Raw genomic sequence first — 24650 nt, 5'->3', positions numbered from 1 at the left:
AAAAGCTTGTGAAAAAACTTCACAGCTTTTAGACCCTAAATCTGGAAATAATAATGCCAGGGAGGTTAAAGGGGCACTACAGTGAAATATAGACTATAGGGATTTCCCTAGTAGCATGTTTCTATCAGAAAGAGCACCACATATTTTAGAACTGACGTTGCAAGACAAAGATGGCGATCTCTGTATTCAGTATTCTGTATTCAGTTAGGCTGTGTGATTAACAGCTATCTCTCTCGTCGTGTCAGCTCATGCCCTGTTCTTGTAATGAAAGCCCTTTTTCCTAATGCTGTGAAAGGTGATAGGTATATAAACTGGCAGCCTGTTTTACCCAGGACATTCCACAGTAAGGGGTTTGCTGCTGAATGAACTTGCATTAAGAGAACGAATGGGGCTTTGAACTGACAGAGGGAAGAAAGATATTAGTGGTTATCACACAGCCAAGCTTCCCTTGCCTTGGCAATGGCAGTATCTGTATCTGAGCTATACATTATCTAGATGACCTTTGTAAACAAAAGTACAGTCTAATATGTGTTGCTCTTTCTAATAGAAACATGCTGTTAGGGAAATCCCTATAGTCTAAATTTCGCTGTAGTGCCCCTTTAAGGGGGTTGCTGGACATGGAGGAGGGGTTGAGGCATATTGAGGATGCTGCAAATTGGGAGCAACATAGGGAAGAGCGAGCCATAAATTATAGAGAGAGGGGTTGTGGTACATGGAATGGGGAAGGGGTGCTGGGGTGCCACAAAAAAGTCATTCTATTGTATATCAGATCATATGAGACAGGCCCAGATTTGCATCACAGGAGCCTGTAGGCACAGATGATCCGGCATCCTAGACTTTACTATCCACAAAGCCTCGCTAAACATTTTCCCTTACTTTCCCCATGCCTCTTAGCATTAGGTAGCCAGAGGTACTCTCAGTATTAAGTAGATAGAGATTCCCGCAAGTATTAGGTAGTTAGAGGGATCTACGGCTGAAGGGAGATCTTGTTAGTGGAATGCAGAGAGCCAGGTGAGTAACATCTCATGCTTTACTAGATGCAGGTGAACAGAGTCGCCAGAAGAATAAAACAATATGATATGAAAGTTTTAAAACATGGATGTGGTAAAGGTGGAACCTAGCCACTCCAAAGGACACTGAAATAAGTACTTTTTCAAGTAAAGCAACAAACAATTTATTTATACACTCCACAACAATACAACGCGTTTCGTGGGTGTGACTCCACTTCTTCAGGCAATTCAGATAGGAGTATATAGCATTGGCTGTCCGGGTCTGTACTAAGCGCCATCCAGAGGTAACCCTGGTTTGTGAGTATCCTATACTTACCTTTCACCTCTCCTCCCTTGATCCATACATTCTACACTATATTGGGCTCTCGGTGTCCTTGTGTTCTTTTCATTCACATCTTACGCTTTACACTCTACTCCATACTCTGCATAGGGAAGGCGAAACGGAGACACTAGGGGAGGGGAGTCAGCCGCCTTTCCATCATCGGGTGCCTGTAGGCATGAGCCTATAGTGCCTTATGGTAAATATTGCCCTGTTATGAGAGGTGTGTTAGGGCCAGTGCGTCTGTGTTGTTAGTGGAATTGCAGAGTTCCTCGGAATAACGCCGTTCCCGAGAGCAGACCTCATCTACCTGCTGTACTCTGTGTCCCACATGCCAGCCCTGCGTAATATTTGGCCGTATAAGCGGGTTGTTTGTATGCAGGAAAATATGGTGGGTTGTTTTAGGTCATGGATCTGAGCATTCTGCATTCAGTATGATATGGCTGTAAGTCAGCATGAAGAGTAGCATTACTTAGATAGTTTATGGAGAACCAGAACCACTAGGAGACCATACGGGTCTAAAAGAGACTAAAAAGTGGTTCTCAGTCCAAACCCCATCCCATAGATGGTCCAGCTGACAGTGCGGGTTTATGGCATCTTCTGTGTTTCTTTGTGTTTGCAGTTTAGCTGTTTTATTTGTGTGGAGTGAGCTGCGGATTCCGAGGAGATTGCCGTGTTTGGCAGCCAATTCCTGTAAACAAAGTGACAGAATCGGAAGATGAAATTTCCTGCGGGGGGACTGCGGCCGATAGCGGCGTCCCTTCCAGATGGTGTTTTTAATAAATTTATCATGCGTCGTTGAAAGACGGTGAAGGGAATTCAGGACGGGAGTGGCACGTGGACCCCTGCAGGCAGACGGGGGGTTTGTGCTGCAATTAGAACCATTTGTTAATTCGCCGCTTACATAATGCCAGCGGAGCCTGTCCAGAGTGCGGTGTCAGTCTGCCACACTTCACTGTGCCCAACTTACACTGTACAGCAGCACAGAGTATATCAGGAGAGATAGATAGAGGAAGGAGCAGAGTCCTCCAGCAGCACAGAGTATATCAGGAGAGGAGAGTTAGATAGAGGAAGGAGCAGAGTCATCCAGCAGCACAGAGTATATCAGGAGAGGAGAGTTAGATAGAGGAAGGTGCAGAGTCCTCCAGCAGTACAGAGTATATCAGGAGGGGAGAGTTAGATAGAGGAAGGTGCAGAGTTCTCCAGCAGCGCAGAGTATATCAGGAGAGGAGTTATATAGAGGAAAGGGCAGAGTCCTCCAGCAGCGCAGAGTATATCAGGAGAGGAGAGTCAGCGAGAGGAAGGAGCGGAGTCCTCCAGCAGCGCGGAGTATGTCAGGAGAGGAGAGTCAGCGAGAGGAAGGAGCAGAGTCCTCCAGCAGCACAGAGTATATCAGGAGAGGAGAGTTAGATAGAGGAAGGAGCAGAGTCCTCCAGCAGCACAGAGTATATCAGGAGAGGAGAGTTAGATAGAGGAAGGAGCAGAGTCCTCCAGCAGCACAGAGTATAGCAGGAGAGGAGAGTTAGATAGAGGAAGGAGCAGAGTCCTCCAGCAGCACAGAGTATAGCAGGAGGGGAGAGTTAGATAGAGGAAGGAGCAGAGTCCTCCAGCAGCACAGAGTATATCAGGAGAGGAGAGTTAGAGGAAGGAGCAGAGTCCTTCAGCAGCACAGAGTATATCAGGAGAGGAGAGTTAGATAGAGGAAGGAGCAGAGCCCTCCAGCAGCACAGAGTATATCAGGAGTTAGAGAAAGTTAGAGGAAGAGCAATGCTGATATAAGATGTTGCTCGGCTGTACTGAACAATACTTTATGAGCTCTCTAAACTCTGTTACCTAAGTGATCATCCAGGGAGAGGAAGCCAGCCAGTCTTGTCCTCAGAGTACAAAGATGGCTCCACCCAAAGGAGGGAGAAAAGGGAGGAGCAGGAGGAGAGTCAAACGAAGCACCTCCCACTCTGCTAGCAGCTCTACATTTTGTTTAGCGATCTCTGGGTCATGTGACTGACTTTTTCAAAAGGAATATCTCTGGAATGGTAGCATCAAAAATGGACACATTATTTGTAGTGAAACATCTGGAAGAGTGACCTGGGCATTGTGATAATTTGCTTCATATATAGACAGACCCGGGAATTGTCAGTAATTTTTGATCTGACTCTTTAGTCCCTACAGAAAACGTGGCCACCATCGCAGAATGTGCCAGCGTGATCGAAGGGGTGAGCCGGAGCCGCAACGCTCTGCTGAACGGAGACACCAAGAACTACGACTGGGACTCGGGGTACACCTGCCACCAGCTGGGCAGCGGGGCCATCGTGGTGCAGCTGGCTCAGCCTTTCATGATTGGCTCTATCAGGTCGGTCCCATTCATTTATAATGAGCTAAGAGTTTATGTAAATGTTTGCATTTGATCAGTCAGGCTGTATAAACTGGCATAAATTGGCATCAGCTTGGATTTATTAGCATCTCATTGGCTTTCCACACTGGTGATGTCTGTCTTTCACCCATTATCATTATTATTTAGTTTTTGTATATAGCTGACATCTTCCGCAGTGCTGTACAGAGTATGTTGTGTTGATACCTAGTGTAACTGAGATGGGATAATAAAAAGATTTGATACTTACCCGGGGCTTCTTCCAGCCCTATGAGCAGCGATGCGTTCCTCGCCGCCCTCCCGAGTTCCTCCGTTCTCTTGGTATTGGTCCCCGTAATCTGGCTTAGTCGCACCAGTCAGCTCTTCTGCGCATGCGCATCGAAACTCCCCAAGCTAAATGGGCAATTTTCCTTTTTCTTACACGTTATATTCCTAAAAATGAAAGTAAACTTGAGACAATACAAGCAAAAGGCATTTATACTTACCTGTAGCTTCTTCCAGCCTCCTAGCTCCTTCCCTGTCCGTCTTGTCCCCTACATTCTTTAGCTATGGAGTCCACGATCCGGGCAGGTTATGGGCCACTGTGCATGCACGTTCATGGCTGCCCCCCCCCCCCATCCTGTGCAAGAGCAGGTACAATCTTTGTGAACTTCACACGCCCAGAACGCTCCCAGGATGAGTGCAATCATGGGGTGCCTGTGGCCAGGACCATGCATGTATAGTGACCTGAATTGCAGAATTTACAGGGCTAACAGGAGCAACACCAAGGGGACCGAAAGGAAAGCAGTGGAGCTAACGGACTACAGAGAGCAGTCAGAATGAGGAGTTTTTCTGTGGAAGGAAACATTTTATTGGTAAAAGATCAGAAGAGAAGGGTCAGACTAGATGGAGCTGATAGAGAGGCTGCAATAACTCAGATAACCTCTTTTTATGAGTATTGAGCAGAATATACAACCCATTGCATCATATCAGGTTCCACTCCTGGATCCGAAACCGGAAAAAAGGTGCCGCCATAGGCAAAGCACCCGCTATTTATAGCTAAAATTTGCATATCGGTTAGCCACACCGTTCTCTATTTTAACTTTCAAATCGAATTTCTGCTTATCGCTAATCATGGCTTTGCAGCGGGGGTGGGTTAAGAGTTGGACACAACTAGGGACTTAGGCACCACGTGGAGAGAAGTGAAGTGGGGGTTAAGAGTTAGGCATCGGTAGAGGGAGGGTTAAGATTTAAGCAGATTTAAGCATTGGTAGAAGGAGGGTTAATGGTTAGGCATTGGTAGAAGGGGGGGGGGGGTTAAGGGTTAGGCATTGGTAGAGGTAGGGTTAAGGGTTAGATATTGGTCGAGGGAGGGATTTATGCCGAGGGCATAGGTGGTGGGGTCAGAATTTGGTGGCAACATGAATCCATGGAGCCCACCTGGGCTGGGTATGGTTTTAGGGATGTGGTGGAATGTGAGTTCATAGCATGAATGTGCAGTGGACAATTTTGCAGAATATGTGTGATGTCATCATGGCAGCACAAAGCTGAATCTCAAAGGAATGTTTCCTGCAGAAATTTGGCGGTTTCGAGAACCAAGGGAAGCCGCCCCCATTTTCAGGAAAGTGTTCCTAATAAAGTGTTCAGTGATGCATTTCCTTTAAACAGAATTTCTTATATTTCTTAAATTGTGTGACTGTTGTTGTGATAAACTTTTAGTGTTTTGCTTGAGGCTTGATGTTATTGATCCGTAATAAAGCTCTTGTGTTGGTGAGAAGCTGCTGACAGTGGAGCGGAACTCTCAGAGTAATGAGGAGATCTGGAGCAAATATCGGGCGTCCGGCCGGGTGAAGACTTTTCTTCTTCTCATCAGCTGCCCCCCCCCCCCCCCCGACGAATCGTATATATATCACCTTTGTGTTCCACCAGCTACGTGGAGACTGATCGCTCGCAGCGTCTTCTGCAGCTGGGTAATTGAGGAATAATGACATCATTTTCATGCCATTTAAAAACATTAAAATTTAAAGAAGAGAAACCTGCCCAGATGAGGCCGCGTAAAACATTCCAGGAGAACATTTTAAAGCAATGTAATCTGGAGAACAGGGAAGTTTATAGACCCCTCACGCCAGACTCCCACCACTTTTTATTGGCCCATTCCTCATTGGACTGTCATGGCAGGAGACCTTCTCTAGTAATTGGACGGAGACCCCACCGGAGCATCAACACACCAACAAACTCTTCATCTTGTCACAGGGAGAAAAACTGATGCATCAGAGACCACCCAGAGGACCCCCTGATAGACTCCTCACGCTGCCACCATGTGACACACGGACAGATTAAAGACCACTAAAGGTCATCTGTCTGCATGTATTTTGGCCTGTACTTTCTGCTGACGAGCTCTGGAATTGGCACTTTGTCCTATAAACCGTTCACCTGCGTCGGTCACTTTATCCCCAAAATTTCTTGTGTATTTGAGGGTGTCAATCATTGAAAGCAATTAAGGAGGACTCCTCCCCTGGTGCAGTGTACAGGCATGTCTGCATCACAGGTCCTATTCTCTCTACTTTGCCGGCCCACCTTTTGTTTTAGGGGTGTGTGGATTCCGAAGCTCCAAGTTCTATCTGCGGAGGCTCTGACTTCCTGTTAGATACTTACATAGGTAAGTATCTAACCTGAAGTGTCACAGATGGCCTTAAATTGGATTCTAGAAAACTTTTGTATACAGAGAAGTTCCTAGTCAACTGCAAGGTGCCCAAATCCGACAGCTGCAAAACAAGTCCAAATCGTTGCCCCCTCCACCGCTGTGCTTCACAGTTAGTATGAGGTGTTTATGTTCGAATGCTGTATTTTTTTTTTTGCCCAACATGCCCCCCCCCCCCCCTTTTTTATTTTTTTGTCCAATGAACATTATTGTAGAAGTCTTGCGGTTTCTTTAGATGCTACATTACAAACAAGCCTAAGCTGCTGCCTTCTTCTTTGTAGCACCAGAAAAGTTGTAGTGCCTATACATCCATTGACTTGGCAGCCGATCGACCATCTGATTCGATAATTATCACCGAACTGGATTAAAATTGGTGCCGCCAAATACATGCCCAATCAACCATATGAACAATTTTGAGCCGTAATTGGTCACATGTATCGATCGGACATGCTGCAAAATTTGGCCATCTGGGTCTATCGGGGGCACGGTGGTAATGGCAAGCGTTATCGGGTCGAATGACAAATGCAACAAAACCCCCAGCACTGCACCCCCATCCCCGCAATGTCAAATATGCCCAGCCGTGCAGTATACGTCACCTGTCCGTGTCCGCCGCTGGCTCCGGGCTCCGTTCATACACGCTCCCCACATGGTTGACGGCATACACGCGCCTATGTTACTTCGGCATCCATGTGGGGGGCATGTATGGACAGAGTCCGGAGACAGCAGATGACCTGGACAGGCAAGTTATAGGGCATCAGGGGGGAGGGCACAATTGACATTCGGTGGGACAGCATCGGGCTGGCGAGGTGGTGGATGTAGCATCACAAGGCCGATTCTTGATTGATTTCAGCATGAAATGAAATAGGATTTGGCCTGCGGTGTATGGGCAGCAGACAGATCTCTCTCTCGCTAAATAGAAAGATTTGTCTCTTGGTTGGATCTGCCCATCATCGCTAGATGTATGGCCACCTTTAGGATAACAAAACACAATAGGTTACTTTTGCCCACGTCTGTATATCTGAGAGGGGACTATGAATACATGACCTTCTCTGAACCTAGCAGCTTAGCCTATCCCCATTTTACTCCTCCTCCGCTGGAAACGGGCACAGGAACTTCCTGTCCAGAACTTTTTCAAACTATGAAAAAGTAATTTTTTATTGTTAAAACGTTATTGGTCTTGTTTACTCTGCAGTGAAACTCAGCTTAGCGCAAGAGCTTGCAGTGTTATGTTCAGGTCCGCTTTAAGCCTCTCTTTACATGGTAATGTCTGTTCTGAGAATTTGTGGTCATCTATTTGCAGATTGTCTAAGTTGTCTATCTTCCTATTCTCTTGTTTTTGTTTAAACTATAGAATAAATTGGCCGGTAATTGGGCCGCCGGGGACACCACACTGTCATGTTTCACTGATCACATACATCACAAAGCCCGCTCGTTACCATGTTCTGATGCACCCGTGACACATCTATGTAACAGACAAACGCCCGTGTGTGAGGTGACAGGAAGTGTGCAGCAATCACAGGGGGGGACAGGAGAAATAAACGGATCTTCCAAACACCAGAATGTACAGCATTAATTCCAATTAAAAGAGCCACTGCAGTGACATAGAGTAGAATGTAATACATTAATCAGGATACCCAGTTTAACATTAATAATCCTGATTTCAGCTTCATACAGACTTCCTATATCTATACATTGCTGTATATTTGTATGTAGCCCCGCCCTCCCAGTGATGCTTAGCCTGAGGTATTGTTCTACAGCCTACTCCTCCCAGTGCACTCTGAGAGAGCAGGAGTTGTTTCTGCTCACTTTGGAACAAACAAACATTCCTCATTAATGCACCTGCAAGCAGTAAAGATGTTGCCGCCTGAGATAAATTTAAGAATGTAAATCAACTTTGGTATCCTTTAACCACTTCATTACTAAGGGTTTTTTCCCCTTCAGTCCTGGAGCAGTTTTCACCTTTCAGCGCTCCTTCCATTCATTCACCAATAACTTTATTGCTACTTATCACAACAAAAACGATCTAGATCTTCCGTTTTTTTCTGCCACCTATTAGGCTTTCTTTGGGTGGTACATTTTGCCAAGAATTATTTTATTCTAAATGCATTTTAACAGGGAAAAGAAGAAAAAAGATTGAAAAGAAAAATACATTATTTCTCAGTTTTTGGCAATTATAGTTTTAAACTAATACATGCTACCGTAATTAAAACCCACACATTTTATTTGCCCATCTGTCCCAGTTATTAAAACATTTAAAATATTTCCCTAGTACAATGTATTGGAAAGGACGTACCGGCACCATCAGATGAGTAAGTATAAGCTCTTTATTGTAGATGGACAGCTGTCATAATGCAACGTTTCAGGGTAACCACCCCTTTATCAAGCTTAGCTGTCTGTTGTCAAAGAATACTGACTTGAAACAGGTTTATATATGCAGCATGCAACCAAAAGCAACCAATCAACATATACATACATTATCACCAATCATATGGTCCGTCCTCTGAGCGGACCTGATGGGAAACTAACATGGTTACTTCTAATAGGACCATTTGAATATGTCTCCTCCCAATCTCCCCACTCACCAATGACAGCAACGAGGAGGGACGCCCCTTGGTCCTGGCACGTCATGCTGTACCTCCCAGTCAGCCGCCGCTCCTCCGGCGGACCTGATGGGGAACATGCCGACGTAACGTGCACTGGGCGGCGCTAAGCGCCGCTATGCACGTTGCCAGGACAACAGCAGGCAGAAGCGTGACATATCGCCGCTCTGCTCTGCAGATGATGCAGGGGGCGTGTCCTCCGCATCGCCGCCAATGGGAGAAGACAGCACTCGAGTCTCCCAGGCAACTTAGTAAACAATACATTAGAGTCCAATAGATATCACGGGGGGGAAGACCTATACAGCGCAAAGCTGTATATTGATATTAAACATTCTCACAATACATAGGGCAGGCTTACCGTGGCACATCAAATTCAAGCATATGAGGAGTGCTTCACCATTTCTACAAACCTAGTACAATGTATGGCGCCAAGATTTTATTTGGAAATAAAGGTGCATTTTTTCGGTTTTGTGTCCATCCCTAATTACAAGCTCGTAATTTCAAAAATAACAGTAATATACCCTCTTGACATACATATCAAAAACGTTCTGTACCTAAGGCAATTACTAATGTAATTTTTTTTAATTGTCTTTTTATTCTATTGCAAATATTTTATTTGGATAACTATGAGAGAGTGTGGTCGTTAAGGGGTTAATTTTAATGGTATATGTGTGGTATATAAGTCTATTTTTAATTTTTACAAATTGTACCCGTATATACTTGAATACAAGTCGACCTCGTGTCTTAGTCGACTCCAATATTCAACCCTTTTAAGCTGGAATTTTTTTATTGACTCAAGTAAGTCTACCCAGCAAAGTTAATGGCTGCGCTTGGGGGCCAGAAGGGGTTAATGACTGCACTGCATACAGTATTGCAGCCATTAACCCCTCCTGCCCCTTAAGTGCAGCCAATTCCTCCTTCAAGTCCACAAGTGCAGCCATTATTCACTCCCCTTCCTGCAGCCCTGCATGTTCCCCCTGCCCCTTTCCTTAATTGTTGTGGCCAGGACTTTCAGACCTGTGTTTTCTTGGCATTTCCTTTCCTCAAAGTATAACTTACCACAGGGTAAATTGCTGCAAATGGGAATGTCACAGTTAGTACACACATTACTCAGTGCTGCCCGTGACTCGTGTATTAGTCGACCCCTATACTTTTATGAAGTGAATCAGACCTAAATATACGTGAGTATATACAGTATGTAGGTGTAATTTTGGTAAATATGACAGCTTTCATATCCTCTCACATCCGGTTTCCTTTAAATACAACATACATTTCTGGTCCATAGTTTGGAAAGAAGACCATAGCAATGGGAACTGCAGACTCGCTGAAGTGGAAAACAATTCTGTCTGCAGCATGTAATGGTTACCAGCCCTTCACCTGAAAAGTAACAATTAGATAACCTTTGCTGGGGCCGTTATTTCAGCGAAACGCGTCACGGTCTGCCTCCTCTCCCGGGATGGCCGCTAACCCCAGAGGAAGGCGGCCTCTGTGACATCTCGCGCCCGTCTCCCAGGCTGCCCGAAAAGGTTACAACATTTTTAAAATCTGCTTTTTGGTGTGAGATTTAGCTCGGAAAGTGTCCATTAGCTGCAGCTGAATGGCTGGCGTACAATTTAAAGCGCGTCAGGCGGACATGAAACATTTACAAGAAGCTTCTAGAAGATAAGTGGCCGCGTAAAACGCTTCTTCGTCTTTTTTTTTCCCACTTTCAGCCCGTTGTGGTGATAAAAGTGCTATTGTAATGAATGTAAATAGTGCGATTTATACACTCGTTTTGCTTTTACGGCTCGGTGCCGAGGTGCGTTCCGATGTCCCTGGGAGATAAACGGCTCAGGTCTGCGTGAAGGGAGATTCCCTCAGGGGCCCCAGGGACCTTATTGTCATCGGATGTCCCAGACGCTATAAATGTCTCATCGCACTACAGCATCCCAACCAGAGAACGATTGTACGGAAATTGAGGGCTTAAAGCTCAGATTAATGGCAGAGAGTGAAGCTCTGTCGGCTCTGCGTTGTTGCACTGGAAGCTGCTGTGATAAGTGAATAAGAGGAAATCTGCCCAGAGCTTTTGTAGTTTTTATCTTTGCGTAGGACGTGAGATGGTTAGAATACGTTTCGGGTTTTTATAGCCGTTTGTGACATGGCTGACTACTTATCCAATCCCTTTGTTTTTCTTGGCAACAGGAAGGCCAATGAAGGGAAATCTTTACAGTCGAGATATAAGCAGCTAATAAAACCTGCGCAGAGGTTGTTACTAGTGTTGGTTTTTGGTATATCACATTTAGAACTGCCGTGAGTACTCTTGGACATCACACTTCAGCGGCATTTTAGTACTCAACAAACAGAATAGGGACGGGCTGTTCTCTACTTGCCCTTCACGTGTTTTTGATAATTCCTCCTTTTGGGTTTGCATGGGTGAAGCATTGGAGTCACATGAAACACGCCATGAAGGGAAAATTATTGACCTCCCCCTGATTCTGTTGGTTTGTTCGGTACTGAAATAGTCCTGAAGTGTGGTTTTCAGGAGTACACGGGTGTTGCAAATTGGATATGACAAATTTGAACTCTAGCAATAGTTGTTAGCCTTCTGCACTTTGTTACACATCCGCGTCATTTCCTGAAGTCTCTGCTAAAAATGTAACTCCAGACAAATTTAAATTTTGGACAAAGCAAGGAAGAGTAAGAACTTGTGTCTTGGTTCTTGTGAGGGTGGTTTCATCTCGCTTCCTGTGGGAACAGGATGTGGTGTGAGGCCAATCCATTTGAAGAACAGATTGGAAAGGAAACACATGTAGTGGTGTGGGAGAGGTTCACAAACTCTTGAGTTCTCCTTGATGTCTTGTCCGTCAAAAGGAAGTGAGGAAAAAGCAAACGGACACAGCCGAAATTGAAATTGAAAAAGTCCAGACAAGAAGTGGAGAGGAGAGCAGACAGCATGACTCATCAATGGCTAAGGAAGGAGTTAGCAAAGAGGCTTGACAGACAGCAGACAGCATGACTAATCGATGAGGAGGAGCTAAGGAGGGAGTTAGAAAGGAGAGCCAACCTGACACATAAGTAGGGGGAGGCTGAAGAGGGAGTTAGCAGAAAGGATAGCAGACAACATGCCTCATTAGAAGGGAGGGGAGTGAGGAGGGAGTTAGTAGAGAGGAGAGCAGACCTTATGACTTATCAGTGGGGAGGGGCTGAGGAGGGAAATGGAATAGAGGAGAGCAGACAGCATTACTCATCAGTAGGGAGGGGCTGAGGAGGGAGTTAAAGAAGAGAGCAGACAGTGTAACAGAGAGAGTTAGCAGAGAGGAGAGTAGATATTGTGACTCATAAGTAGTGAGGCGGAAGTTAGCAGATAGAGTAAGTATAACTGTAGATCAAACATGCTATGGTGAAAATCTGGCAGTTACCAGCTGGCTGTACCTGAGAGAAGAAACCTTTACAGAGTAGGAAACGGACACAAGAGTCTAAACATATTTCTTTCAGGAGAAAATAACAGATTCATATTCTTGTATCGGCTACAAGGTTCCTTTAAGGTTGTGGGTTTTAGGTTTTAGTAGGGGGTTCATGTTAAGAGTTCGGTTACTGAATGTCTGCGTGAATGCCGCTCTACTATCCTTGTGTCTGCATGTTTGACAGCGTTCCTTAGCCTTAAAGAAAAACTCCGACCAAGAATTGAACTTTATCCCAATCAGTAGCTGATACCCCCTTTTACATGAGAAATCTATACCTTTTCACAAACAGACCATCAGGGGGCGCTGTATAGCTGATACTGTGGTGAAACCCCTCTCACAAGAAAAGTACATACTCTTGGCAGTTTCCTGTCTGTGAACCTTGCTGCATTGTGGGAAATAGCTGTTTACAGCTGTTTCCAACTGCCAAAAAAGCATGCAGCAGCTACATCACCTGCCAACAGTAAAAATGTCACCATGTAATAAATGTCAGAATGTAAATCAGAGATTTAAAAGATTTTACAATGGGCAAACACTGACTAAATCATTTATACATAATTATTGCAAAAATGAAGCACTTTTTTATTACATTATTTTCACTGGAGTTCCTCTTTAAGCGCTGTTTCACCCTGGCCCCCTGTTATTCATTGCAGAGTGTTTCTTTAAGCTCCCCTTCATTTAGTCCTGAGTTGCTCTTTCATCTTCTGCTGTTCTGCAATGGCCCCCTTTATTCAGTGCCGCGCATACGGAGTCGGTTATAATTCAGGTCGCGGTGAATTCCCCGCAGACTCGGCTCGCTCGGAATATATTGTGAAGGATTAGCGGTTGTGCTGTAGAAATTGGCCCTTCTTTCTAATGCGGTCTTGTGAATATTCATTGGATAACGGGCAACTTGCACAGAATAATGTCACATCGCTGTGTGTATAAAATATAGCGAGGCCGGCGCGGACCTCTCCATCTCGCTGTACGTCAGCTGCGACTCTCCGACACCGCGGCCGCCTCTGTGTGTTTCCTCTCATTTTCTTTGAAGCAGGGTAAAATGGAAGAATTCCATGACACTTATTATTTTATGTAGTTTAATTCCAGTTGATGCAATATACAGACTGGCGGACTGTCACATGTAACTCGTAGAAATGAATGCTTTATTTGGATCACAACTTGTTAGGACCTCCCGTAATCCATAGCCCAGCCTATCTAAAGTCATCGCCTAGGTGGGGAAAAAAAGTCTTTAAAAAAAATGTTGTCGTCCTAATTAGGTTGCATGTCTTTTTTGGGGGCTTAAAATGTCCTAAATAATTATTTTTCAAGGGTTCTCCTCATGTCTCAATTACTTTTTATTTAAAACCTGGCAACAGTAATTTATAGCTGCTGAATTATTACAGTGGTGTCTTATTTTAACAATTTCCAGCAGTTACACTGCAAAGCATGATGGAGTACCAGGAGACCAGTAGGTGGTACCCTAAGGGCCAGAGCCCAGCAGCTCCACCCAGAGGCCAGTATTGTGGAGGACAGTGTGCTGCAGCTTGGAAACCCCGCCCCATTCCCAGCCCCATTCTGCAGCAGATACAGGGGCTGCCTGTTGCCTGCCCACACAGGTCCTCCTCGCAGATGGAATAATTTGCATTATGAACAGGGAAACTGTGATCATGTGATCGGATTGGTACGTGGCTGCTTTGTTACAGCTTAAATGTCTTGACAAATTAGGAACTTCTTAGGGCACATATAGCTAACCTTACACACTAATTGATAAGGTCCTGCAAGCTGATCAATCCCTTCTCAGTTAGAAAACAGTCCAATGGTGACTTGTGTCTACTACTCTGGAAACATACTATTTCGATTTGATTTCAGTATTGCGGCAATTGATCCACTGCCACTCTTCACCCATCTGCTGGTCCTGAGATCTTTCAACGCGTGATTTTTTTTTTACTGCATCCACAAGGCTTCCCACAAGCAGTAATTTCAAGGAATCCATATTTTTCCAGTTGTCGGCCAAACTTTACTGCAGAAGCTCAAAAAAAACAGCTGAGGTTGAGCACCAAAAACTCAAACCTAGTACAGGAGATGAAAGAGGTGTCTTGCTGACTTCCCTGCACAACTGGAAGACGTCCAGTGCCACCATCAGCCCAGATCTGGCAAGAGACCCTTGTGCACCTATCTACAGTCTACATAAGTCTACTGAAATGTGGTCTTCAGGGAAGACTTGTAGGTAAAATGCCAAATCTCTGATCTGGACACATAGCCAAGTGACTCAACTATGCAGGAGGACTGATGTGCAGAAAATAGCTGCAGGTTCTGTGGACTCGTTTGTAAAATTTAGCTGCAACATCTTGGGACCACCTAAATCTGTATATGAATTATGCTTACAGTGGTTCTTTTACATGTTTGGAAGAAGCGACACTGGTTGTTTGTCTGTGTTTCTGCAGAAACCCCTGGACAGTACATCTGGAAACACCTTGGAATTTCAGCCAGTGAGAGTCACTTTGTTAATGTAGTAAGACCATCCTGTGGCTTGTTGCTGTGGTTAGTCTTGCCATTATGTAAGATCATTTTTTTTTCATTGACCTGTTAGCTTTTAATATAGCGTTGCTTTTCATCAACCAGTTTTATTCCTCCCACACAGCTGATTCTGTATTAATAATTGTGTTTTTACATCTACACATCACCAGTATGTTTGACATGATTGTTCAGGCATGCAGGTTCACATACATTTAAAATGCTTGCATCCAATACTTTCCATCTGAAAAGTATTTCCAGAATTTGTCCCTTCCTATCACAGGAGGCTATCAAAATGCTTGTACATGCTCTAATCATATCCCATCTTAGCTACTGTAACACCCTACTACTGCGGCCTACCAAAAATCAGACTGGCACCTCTCCAGCCCCTACTGAACTCTGCTGCTTGACTCATCCATCTCTCCTTCCTCCCCTCTGAGGCAGCCCCTCCCTGCCAATCTATCCACTGAACTCCTTACTCTATCATAAAAAGCTCTATATAAGTTGTCACTTCCATATATTTTCTAATTAATCCCAAGAAACCATCCTACCCAATAAGTAGAATGCAAAGTGAGACGTTAAAAATAGAAGAGAGCTCAAGAAATTACTGATATTTGTTGTGTAATTTGTTTATGATGTTTGATCCACAATCAGCCACCACGTAATCATCTTTACTACTGGCAGACATAAAAAAACAACACACACAGCACCAATTGCCATTATCTATAGCCACACCCCCTACAATGCGATAGGCTAAAAAGTAGTTTTTTTAATAGATAGGCTCACAGACAGGAAATTGTCAGAATCTAGGTCCTGACATCACATTGTGGGAGGGGTTTTACCACAATATCAACCATACAGACCCCCACAATGATCTATTCAAGAAAAGATAAATATCTCTCATGGAAAAGGTACTGATTGGGAGGAAGTTCAGTCCTTGGATACAGTTCTTACAGTTACAGTTCAGTACTTTAAAATAAATAAAAATAATGCTATCCTTAGTCAAGTGCAAATATACCTGGGGGAAATGATGCTATTTCAAAGGCAAAGGATGATCTCTCCAAATGTTGATGTGCTCACGTCTATAGCTAGAGCTGGAAGTCCAAATGTACTCATACATGCTGAAGCAGCTGTACTGAAGGAGTTATCTACAGGTTCTTGGCACTGGTGCGGCGGTTACGGTTTGACATCACTTAGCCTTTGGAGCCCTTATCCAGATGAAAGCGTTCTCTGCCCCACGCCAAACACGGATTGAGGAAAACATTTGAGGCTGGAGTTGGACTTGAAAGGGCTTCCATGACTGTATCGCTATGTGGCCCAGCCCAGGCTTACTGCGCGGACACGTCTGTGTTATGTTTCCGCTGACGTGTTGTGCTGTACCTTTTAATGTGTGATCAGAGCTTGGACAGAGCATGGCCTGACACCGTTTCATCATCTCAGCAACATTAGCGTCTTCCCTGCCATCAGACGATCAGATGCTGCGCTCCCCTACTGCATCAGACAGCTGCTGAATTAATGTAGCCCAGCTCTGCTTTGAAGACCTGAATCAGATAACACACCGCCGATCAAAGTTGACGGGACTGATTAGCAGGAAGCTCATTTGCATGACGGTTTCTTGCCTGTTAGCGGCATTAAATTGGAAAGGTGAAAAAAAAAATGAATTTGGGTTGTTTTCAGCGTATCATGAGAGCGCATTGGATTGGTACCGCAGTCAGTCGTGGTTGGCTGAGTTTACCAATATATAAAACGTTTAGAGCGCTGTAAACTCACTGCTTCTTAAAAGAATTGCTAAGGTTTGTATCCGGTCTGCTGCAGGTTGTTTATGCTGTTTCATAACCAGTGGCATTACTAGGGCCCAAAACTTTCGTGGGGCTATCAGATGTAGGCATTCTTGAGTAGGGATGGCCCTGCTTAGGAGAACTCATGGACAAGCATGTGATCAGTTTGATCAGATGATAGATTTGTAAGGTTCTGATTTGCTGGTCCTGATCATGTGTTAAACCAGGAAGTCATCACAGCAAATCAGGATCTTATAAATCTATCAGCTGATCAAACTGATCACATGCTTCTCCATGAGTTCTCCTAATCAGGGCCATCCCTATTCTTGAGCAATGCCACCTGCCCCTACGTATATGGGTTAATTAACAATATACATTCTTGTGCAATGTACATTGCATATAGTCCATGTGCACTGAGACAAAGCCAGAGGGTGGAGTAACACAAGAATGTTAATAGTAAATACATCAAGTACCACCTACACCCCCTTTGCTCCAGAGCCCTACAGCAGATGCTATGGTTGCTATGGCTATTGCTACGCCCCTGTTGATAACAATCAAATAGTTATAGAGTGGGGAATGTTCATTAGTAACATCTTTACAAATCGTATACAGATCTTCCCATCTGGTAACGCCCAATGGAATGGAATTTTCTTTAAGTAAGATATTTTTCATGGTGGATACATTGCACTCCAGTACTTTTTTTTTCTCCAGTGGGAGGTGCTCAAAAGCATCATGTGTGAATTTGGAGGCAGGAGGAGAGACTAAAAAGAGGAAGGAGCCTGACCTGGTGTATTATAATTTTATGAATAAAAAGAGACTTTAAAGAGACTCTGTAACAAAAATGTTAGCAGTATTTCTCCTATCCTACAAGTTCCTAAGGCTGTTCCATTGTGCTTTGGCTTACTGCAGCACTTTCTACTTGCACCATCTCTGTAATAAATCAACTTATCTTTCCCCTGTCGGATTTGTCGGCTGTGTCTGGAAGGCTGCCAACTCTTCAGTAATGTGAACAAGTTAACTCCTTCCAAGCCCCTCCAGTGCTCCTGTAATGATTATTCCTCACAGACAATGTCCCTGCTCTCACTGTCAGCTTGTCTGCTATCTGTGAGGTTGATAAACACAGACTGATAAACTGAACAAAGAATAGCTGGCTGAGGAGGAAGCTGCCTGTCAGGCTGACACGACTCCAGGCTCTAAAAACGCTGTGTTGTCATGCTTCATTGACACAGAGCTCCTTCAAAACTTGCACATAACCTCTGGAGACTGAATTCAATGTGTAACTCACTGAATTCTCTGTGCACTCACTGTGTATTAACTGAGTTCACTGCTCTGCTGATGTACTTCCTGTTTTGGTGGCCATCTTTTCTGTTTACAAAACAGTTCATAAAACCGTTTTTTTTACCCTCTTTATTGCAGCGGAGAGCAGCAAAAATATTACAGAGGGGGCTAGGAGATGACCCCAAACAGGCAGGGATGTTTGTTTATACTTCATTTTGTGAATACAGATTCTCTTTAAAGTATGTGGTCTGCCTGTCACATTAGAGGCATGGAGGGAAGTCCTGCAAGCACTACAGCAGATATGAAACGTATTTGGGTGATTTTCCCTCACTTACTGTCTGTTAAGGTGCCCATACATCGCCAGATCAACCAAAAGACATATCTCTCTCTATACAGGGGCACTGGGGGGGGAGCACATTAACTTTTGGATGGACAGTGGCCGGGGGTTTCGCCGCATTTGTCTGTTGTCATGTCGCACGCCACAAGATTTTGCAGCATGTTTGATGCATTTGACCTGTTTCAGCCCGAAATCGGTTGAATCGTCGATCAGACGTGCTTGTTGCGACACCGATTATCATCTAATTTCGATAGATGTGTGTATCCCCAAAATCGATAGATGTATGGTGACCTTTAGGCTTCCATTGCTGCTCCCAGAGACAGGGAGTCAAAAGTTTGGTTTTAGGTTATCCCAACTTTACAAGAAAAAAATTAAAACAAAGCTTCTTCCTCTGCCCCTGTTGTATACACTCACCTAAAGGATTATTAGGAACATCATACTAATACGGTGTTTGACCCCCTTTCGCCTTCAGAACTGCCTTAATTCTACGTGGCATTTAACAAGGCGCTGAAAGCATTCTTTAGAAATGTTGACCCATATTGATAGGAGAGCATTTGATGGAGATTTGTGGGATGCACATCCAGGGCATGAAGCTCCCGTTCCATCACATCCCAAATATGCTCTATTGGGTTGAGATCTAGTGACTGTGGGGGCCATTTTAGTACAGTGAACTCATTGTCATGTTCAAGAAACCAATTTGAAATGATTTGAGCTTTGTGACATGGTGCATTATCCTGCTGGAAGTAGCCATCAGAGGATGGGTACATGGTGGTCATGAAGGTATGGACATGGTCAAAAAACAATGCTCAGGTAGCCCGTGGCATTTAAACAATGCCCAATTGGCACTAAGGGGCCTAAAGTGTGCCAAGAAAACATCCCTCACACCATTACACCACCACCACCAGCCTGCACAGTGGTAAGGAGGCATGATGGGCCCATGTTCTCATTATGTTTATGCCAAATTCTGACTCTATTGAAACGCATCAGACCAGGCAACATTATTCCAGTCTTCAACTGTCTAATTTTGGTGAGCTTGTGCAAATTGTAGCCTCTTTTTCAGAATCGGAATTCGTTTATTTCGCCAAGTACAACGGGGTTGTACCTGGAATTGGTTTTGGCGCTACAGGGTCGGCAGTGGAGATGAGTGGTAACTTTTCTCTGCTGTTGTAGCCCATGCGCTTCAAGGCTGTGCGTGTTGTGGCTTCACAAATGTTTTGTTGCATACCTTAGTTGTATCGAGTGGTTATTTCAGTCAACGTTGCTCTTCTAATAGCTTGAATCAGTCGGCCCATTCTCCTCTGACCTCTAGCATCAACAAGGCATTTTCACCCACAGGACTGCCGCATACTGGATGTTTTTCCCTTTTCACACCATTCTTTGTAAACCCTAGAAACGGTTGTGCGTGATTATGAAATACTCAGACTGGCCCATCTAGCACCAACAACCATGCCATGCTCAAAATTGTTTAAATTGCCTTTCTTTTCCCTTCTGACATTCAGTTTGGAGTTCAGGAGATTGTCTTGACCAGGACCACACCCCTAAATGCATTGAAGCAACTGCCATGTGATTGGTTGATTAGATAATTGCATTAATGAGAAATTGAACAGTTGTTCCTAATAATCCTTTAGGTAAGTGTATATCAACCCATTTCCTGTCAAAACAGGAAGTGAAAAGGAAAAAAAAGTTGAATAAACGGATGGCAATAAAAATTGAAGAAGTTGTAAATACCCCTAATCAAACATAAAATCAAGTTTTGACTGGAGTTGGCTTTTAAAAACTGTTTGAATAATAAAGCGTTGCCAGTGAACGCACGCAGCGGCCCCCATAGACCGGCGCTGCTCAGACGGTGGAATGTCTCAATTTATGCAGGTTTCCCAATTAGCGGGAATCGGATTACAGGCACTCTTCACAGGCTGATGAAGATGCAATTACTCCCAGTTTTTGGCCACAGTCCGCTGGCTCCTCGCCTCCCAGTCGCACCCCTTGCGGGGAAAACATAAACAGATATCTTCTGCTTTGTCGGGGGTTTCACATCGACTCATCGCCGAGCACAATTAGCTTCTGGGAGCGACTCCCCAATAATCGATGGCGAGCTCCGGCTTCCAGCCGTATTTATGAAGTATGTAAACAAAATTACTGACGTTAATCCATTTTCAATAAGATTTGCGGCTGTGGCGTGATTTGATATTGAACTCAACGGGCTGAAAATGGATTCAATTCAAAGCGCATTTCTTCATCTCTCTGATCACTCCTGGCTCGTCTTAAAGGAGCGGCGTCGCAAGGCTTGATTTATGTGTGGGGGGAGGGGCTGGGAAAATCCCTAGAGATGTCAGATTTATTTATGCATGGTAAATAACACCCTTTTTAAGCAGACCTAAACGCCAAACTTCCTCTCTGCTCTAAAAGATACACAACAGCATAAAACCTTTAAAGAATAAAGATTCTTTGTAACAGCTGATACAAATCTGGTAATAAATCTGCAGTGTGTCTACTTCCTGCTTTCATGGAAGCAAACATATTGTTAGCATCCTGTGTTTACAAATTATCTGTTCTGCCGTGGCAGAGGAGATTCCGGAGCTGACACAGCTAAACTCTCTAAATACATACAGGGTAGATTTCTCTCTGTTTTCCTTCTGTCCTGTGCAAGAGTTTAGGTCCACTTCGGCAAGATACTCTGGTGTTTGGTGGTGATGGGATCACCATTGAAAATTAAGACATACAGGGTCAAAGGCAACGTTCACATTGATGCTCAGTTGGCGCTACATGTGGCGGACAACACTTGCAGTGCCCTTTGGGTTGTTTCATTGGAGTTCTATGGTAATTTCTCCTATGGGAATGTACCCATATAGACACCCCATAACCGCCTGCACTAATGTCGCATTCCAACGTGCAGCAACGTCAGTACAGCGTCCATTCCTCACGACCCCTTTTGCTAAAAGGAATCTTTAAATTTGCCCCAAATTTCCACTTTAGTTGAGAGGAAAAACAAATCCTCCACGGTTAGAAACACAGGGGAGTTTTAAGGAACGCAAAATGAGGGTATTCACTTAAAGGACAACTGAAGTCAGAGGGATATGAAGGACCTAAATTCATGCACAAGACACACAAAAAAACAGATAAATCCACCCAGTTTGTGTTTAGAGTGAAGAGCCTGTCTAATTCTCCCCTCAGCTGCAAGTAATCACAATTGTAGTTTAATCTCTCAGCTGTGTCAGCACAGAAATTCAGCAGCCTCCGCTAATTTGTACACACAGGATGTTGAAGGATACCCGAAGTGGCATGTGACATGATGAGATAGACATGTGTATGTACAGCCCTTGGCACACTAATAACTATGCTGTGTTCCTTTTGTTCTTTCTCTGCCTGAAAGAGTTAAATATCAGGTATGTAAGTGGCTGACTCAGTCCTGACTCAGACAGGAAGTTACTACAGTGTTACCTTCATTGATAAGAAATTCCAAATATAAAACGCTTTCCTAGCAGAAAATGGCTTCGCAGAGCAGGAAAGAGATAAAAAGGTACAATAGTTCATAGATTTTAGCTCTGGCATATTTCAATGAATGGGTCATTGAGCAAAAACAATAAAACAATTAAAACTTAAAGTAGATTTAAACATTCTAATTGAGAATCACTTCCATTTCAGCCATGGCAGCTATTTCATTCCTAAGTGCCATTTATTACAAAGTGCTTTACAACGTACCAAGAATTTACCAAGAATTCACCCAGGAATTCAAACAGGATTCAACAGCCACAGGACTCTGCTGGAAACAACTACTCTGCATCCAGAACTGCCTCCAATGCTGTTGCTCAAAATGCCACTGCTGGACATATGTTGCACAGCCAAGTAGACTCTTTTTATGTACACAGGTTTGCTTGCACTAACTGCATACTCATATAAACTGTTTAGGGGTTGGAAATTTCCTGCTGATAATCAGTGACACTTACCATGTTTACTGCACTTTTTCTTATGTTCTGCCTTTCTGCAAACATCTACAAGTTGCATTCACATTTGCTTACGCTCTCCCTCCTACTCTTACTTGCAGCTGGTGCTATATCACCTAACCCTGGGCCACAGTCTGCTGCCAGACAAGCATCCCCTGCTGAGCTGCTTCATACACTTCACAGATCTCTGTCCACAAATAACCTCAACATCCATCCTCGCCCCAACCTTATTTCCATCCATCTCACCCACAAACGCACGCTCCCCCTACCCTGCGGTCTCTGGAATGCCAGATCCGTCCGCAATCCTCCCTCTCTGCCACAGATTTAGCCACCTACTTCACCAACAAATTAGTCTCCATCCGTCAGGAAATCTTCAATCTTCACCTCCCACCCCCTCACAACCAACTCCTCCTCCACCCTATCCTCCCCTCACCTCCTTCACTCCTACTACCATTGAGGAAGTCAACCACCTACTGCAGACTTCCCATACCACTACCCTCCCCCCTTGACCCCATCCCTTCTGATCTATTTCAGCTTCACTTCACGGATTTGGCCCCAGTCCTCACTACCCTGTTTAACCTCTCCCTATCCACAGGCACCTTCCCCTCAGAGTTCAAGCAGGCCACAGTACTGCCCCTGCTCAAGAAACCCTCCCTCGACCCCTCGCTACGCTCCAACTACCGCCCTATTTCCCTCCTCCCCTTTGCCTCAAAACTCCTTGAGCGTCTGGTTCACAAACGCCTGACCCAGTACCTCAATGCCAACTCACTACTACACCCACTGCAATCTGGATTTCGGCCTGCCCACTCAACCAAAACGGCTCTCACCAAAGTGGCCAATAACCTTGCCTTAGCTAAAGCTGAAGGTAAATACCCCATTCTCCTCCTCCTTGACCTTTCAGCAGCTTTTGACACAGTAGATTATCCCCTACTCCTCCAGTCCATGGGCATTCACGATCTCGCCCTGACCTGGCTTTCATCCTACCTCTCCAACCGCACCTTCACGGCCTCCTTCAATGCCCCCCAAGGCTCGGTCCTTGGCCCCCTACTGTTCTCCCTATACACATCCTCCATTGGCAAGGTTATCTCCTCCATGGGATTTAACTATCATCTGTATGCAGATGACACCCAAATATACCTCCACACCCCTGACATATCCACCACTACCATGGACAAGGTCTCCTCCTGCCTATCTGCCATCTCCTCCTGGATGTCCGCTAGGTTCCTGAGACTAAATCTAGACAAAACGGAATTTATGATCTTCCTACCCTGGTCATCCCTGAACCTCCCAGATGTGCATGTCACTGTTAACCACACTACCATTCGCCCAACCTCTCAAGCCCGCTGTCTGGGTGTCACCCTGGAATCCGCACTCTCCTTCACTCCCCACATCCAAAACCTCACAAAGTCCTGCAACTTCCACCTTCGTAACATCGGTACGATTCACCCTTTCCTGACCTCTGCCACCACCAAACTCCTCATTCATGCCCTCATAATTTTCCGCCTCGACTACTGCAATGCCCTTCTGTCTGGTCTCCCTATGACCTGAACAGCCCCACTGCCGTCCATTATGAATGCGGCAACCAGAATTATCCACTCCTCCCATCGCTCCACCAGGGCGGCTCCCCTCCGTGAATCCCTCCACTGGCTTCCTATCCAGTCCAGAATCAGATTCAAGATATTGTGTCTGACCTACAAATCTGTCCACAAAACCTGTCCAACCTACATTTCTGATCTTACTCAGAGATACACACCTAGCCGCTCACTCTGCTCCTCCAATGAACTTTGCCTGACCGTCCCCCGCATCACCCAGTCCCATGCACGCCTCCAGGACTTCTCAAGAGCCGCTCCAACACTATGGAACTCCCTACCTCCACCCATTAGGGCAGCCCTCTCCTTCAACACCTTCAAGATGGCGCTCAAAACTCACCTTTTCACTCTGGCCTACCACCCCTCACAATTGCTCTAAACCCACAGCTGAACTCTGGTCCCCTACCTTTCGTGTCCCTACCTCTCCCTCTAGATCAGTGGTCCTCAAACTAAGGCCCGCGGACCGAATGTGGCCCACTGAGGCTTTTTAACCGCCCCCCCCCCCCGCCCCTCCACAAAATGTATTACTTATAGATGCGGTTTGCTGCATCTTTAAATATTGGTGGGCCGCATATAGAATAGCGGTGCTGACACCACCCTTTCACATGGAAGCCAGAAAGCAGTCATATGCTGGCTTCTGGGTTGTGCTGCAGGCTTTTGCAGGCCATTGGGTGACATTTATGGCTCACATATGACTTGCTATTTTAGGGTCACGATATGTGCACTGTATTGGGGGTATTGGTATAATAGCTACACATGCTGTGGCGGAGTGCATACTATCTGCACATACTGTGTTGGGGGGGGGGGGGGGGGGGGA

At 44.9% G+C, this 24650-nt stretch overlaps 1 protein-coding gene across 1 annotated transcript in view; it reads left to right on the top strand.

Moving 5' to 3' along the window:
- Positions 1-24650, top strand: part of BTBD9 (BTB domain containing 9) — a 212550-nt gene that overhangs the window by 142375 nt on the left and 45525 nt on the right. Inside the window, exon 8 of the mRNA XM_068232703.1 lies at positions 3490-3679. Within this exon, the coding sequence (XP_068088804.1) occupies positions 3490-3679 (190 nt within the window). The remainder of the gene's footprint in view (positions 1-3489; positions 3680-24650) is intronic.

The sequence above is a fragment of the Hyperolius riggenbachi genome, chromosome 4 (genome assembly GCF_040937935.1).
Source record: "Hyperolius riggenbachi isolate aHypRig1 chromosome 4, aHypRig1.pri, whole genome shotgun sequence".
Lineage (NCBI taxonomy): Eukaryota > Metazoa > Chordata > Amphibia > Anura > Hyperoliidae > Hyperolius > Hyperolius riggenbachi.
This window is presented reverse-complemented; position numbering and strand designations above follow the sequence as displayed.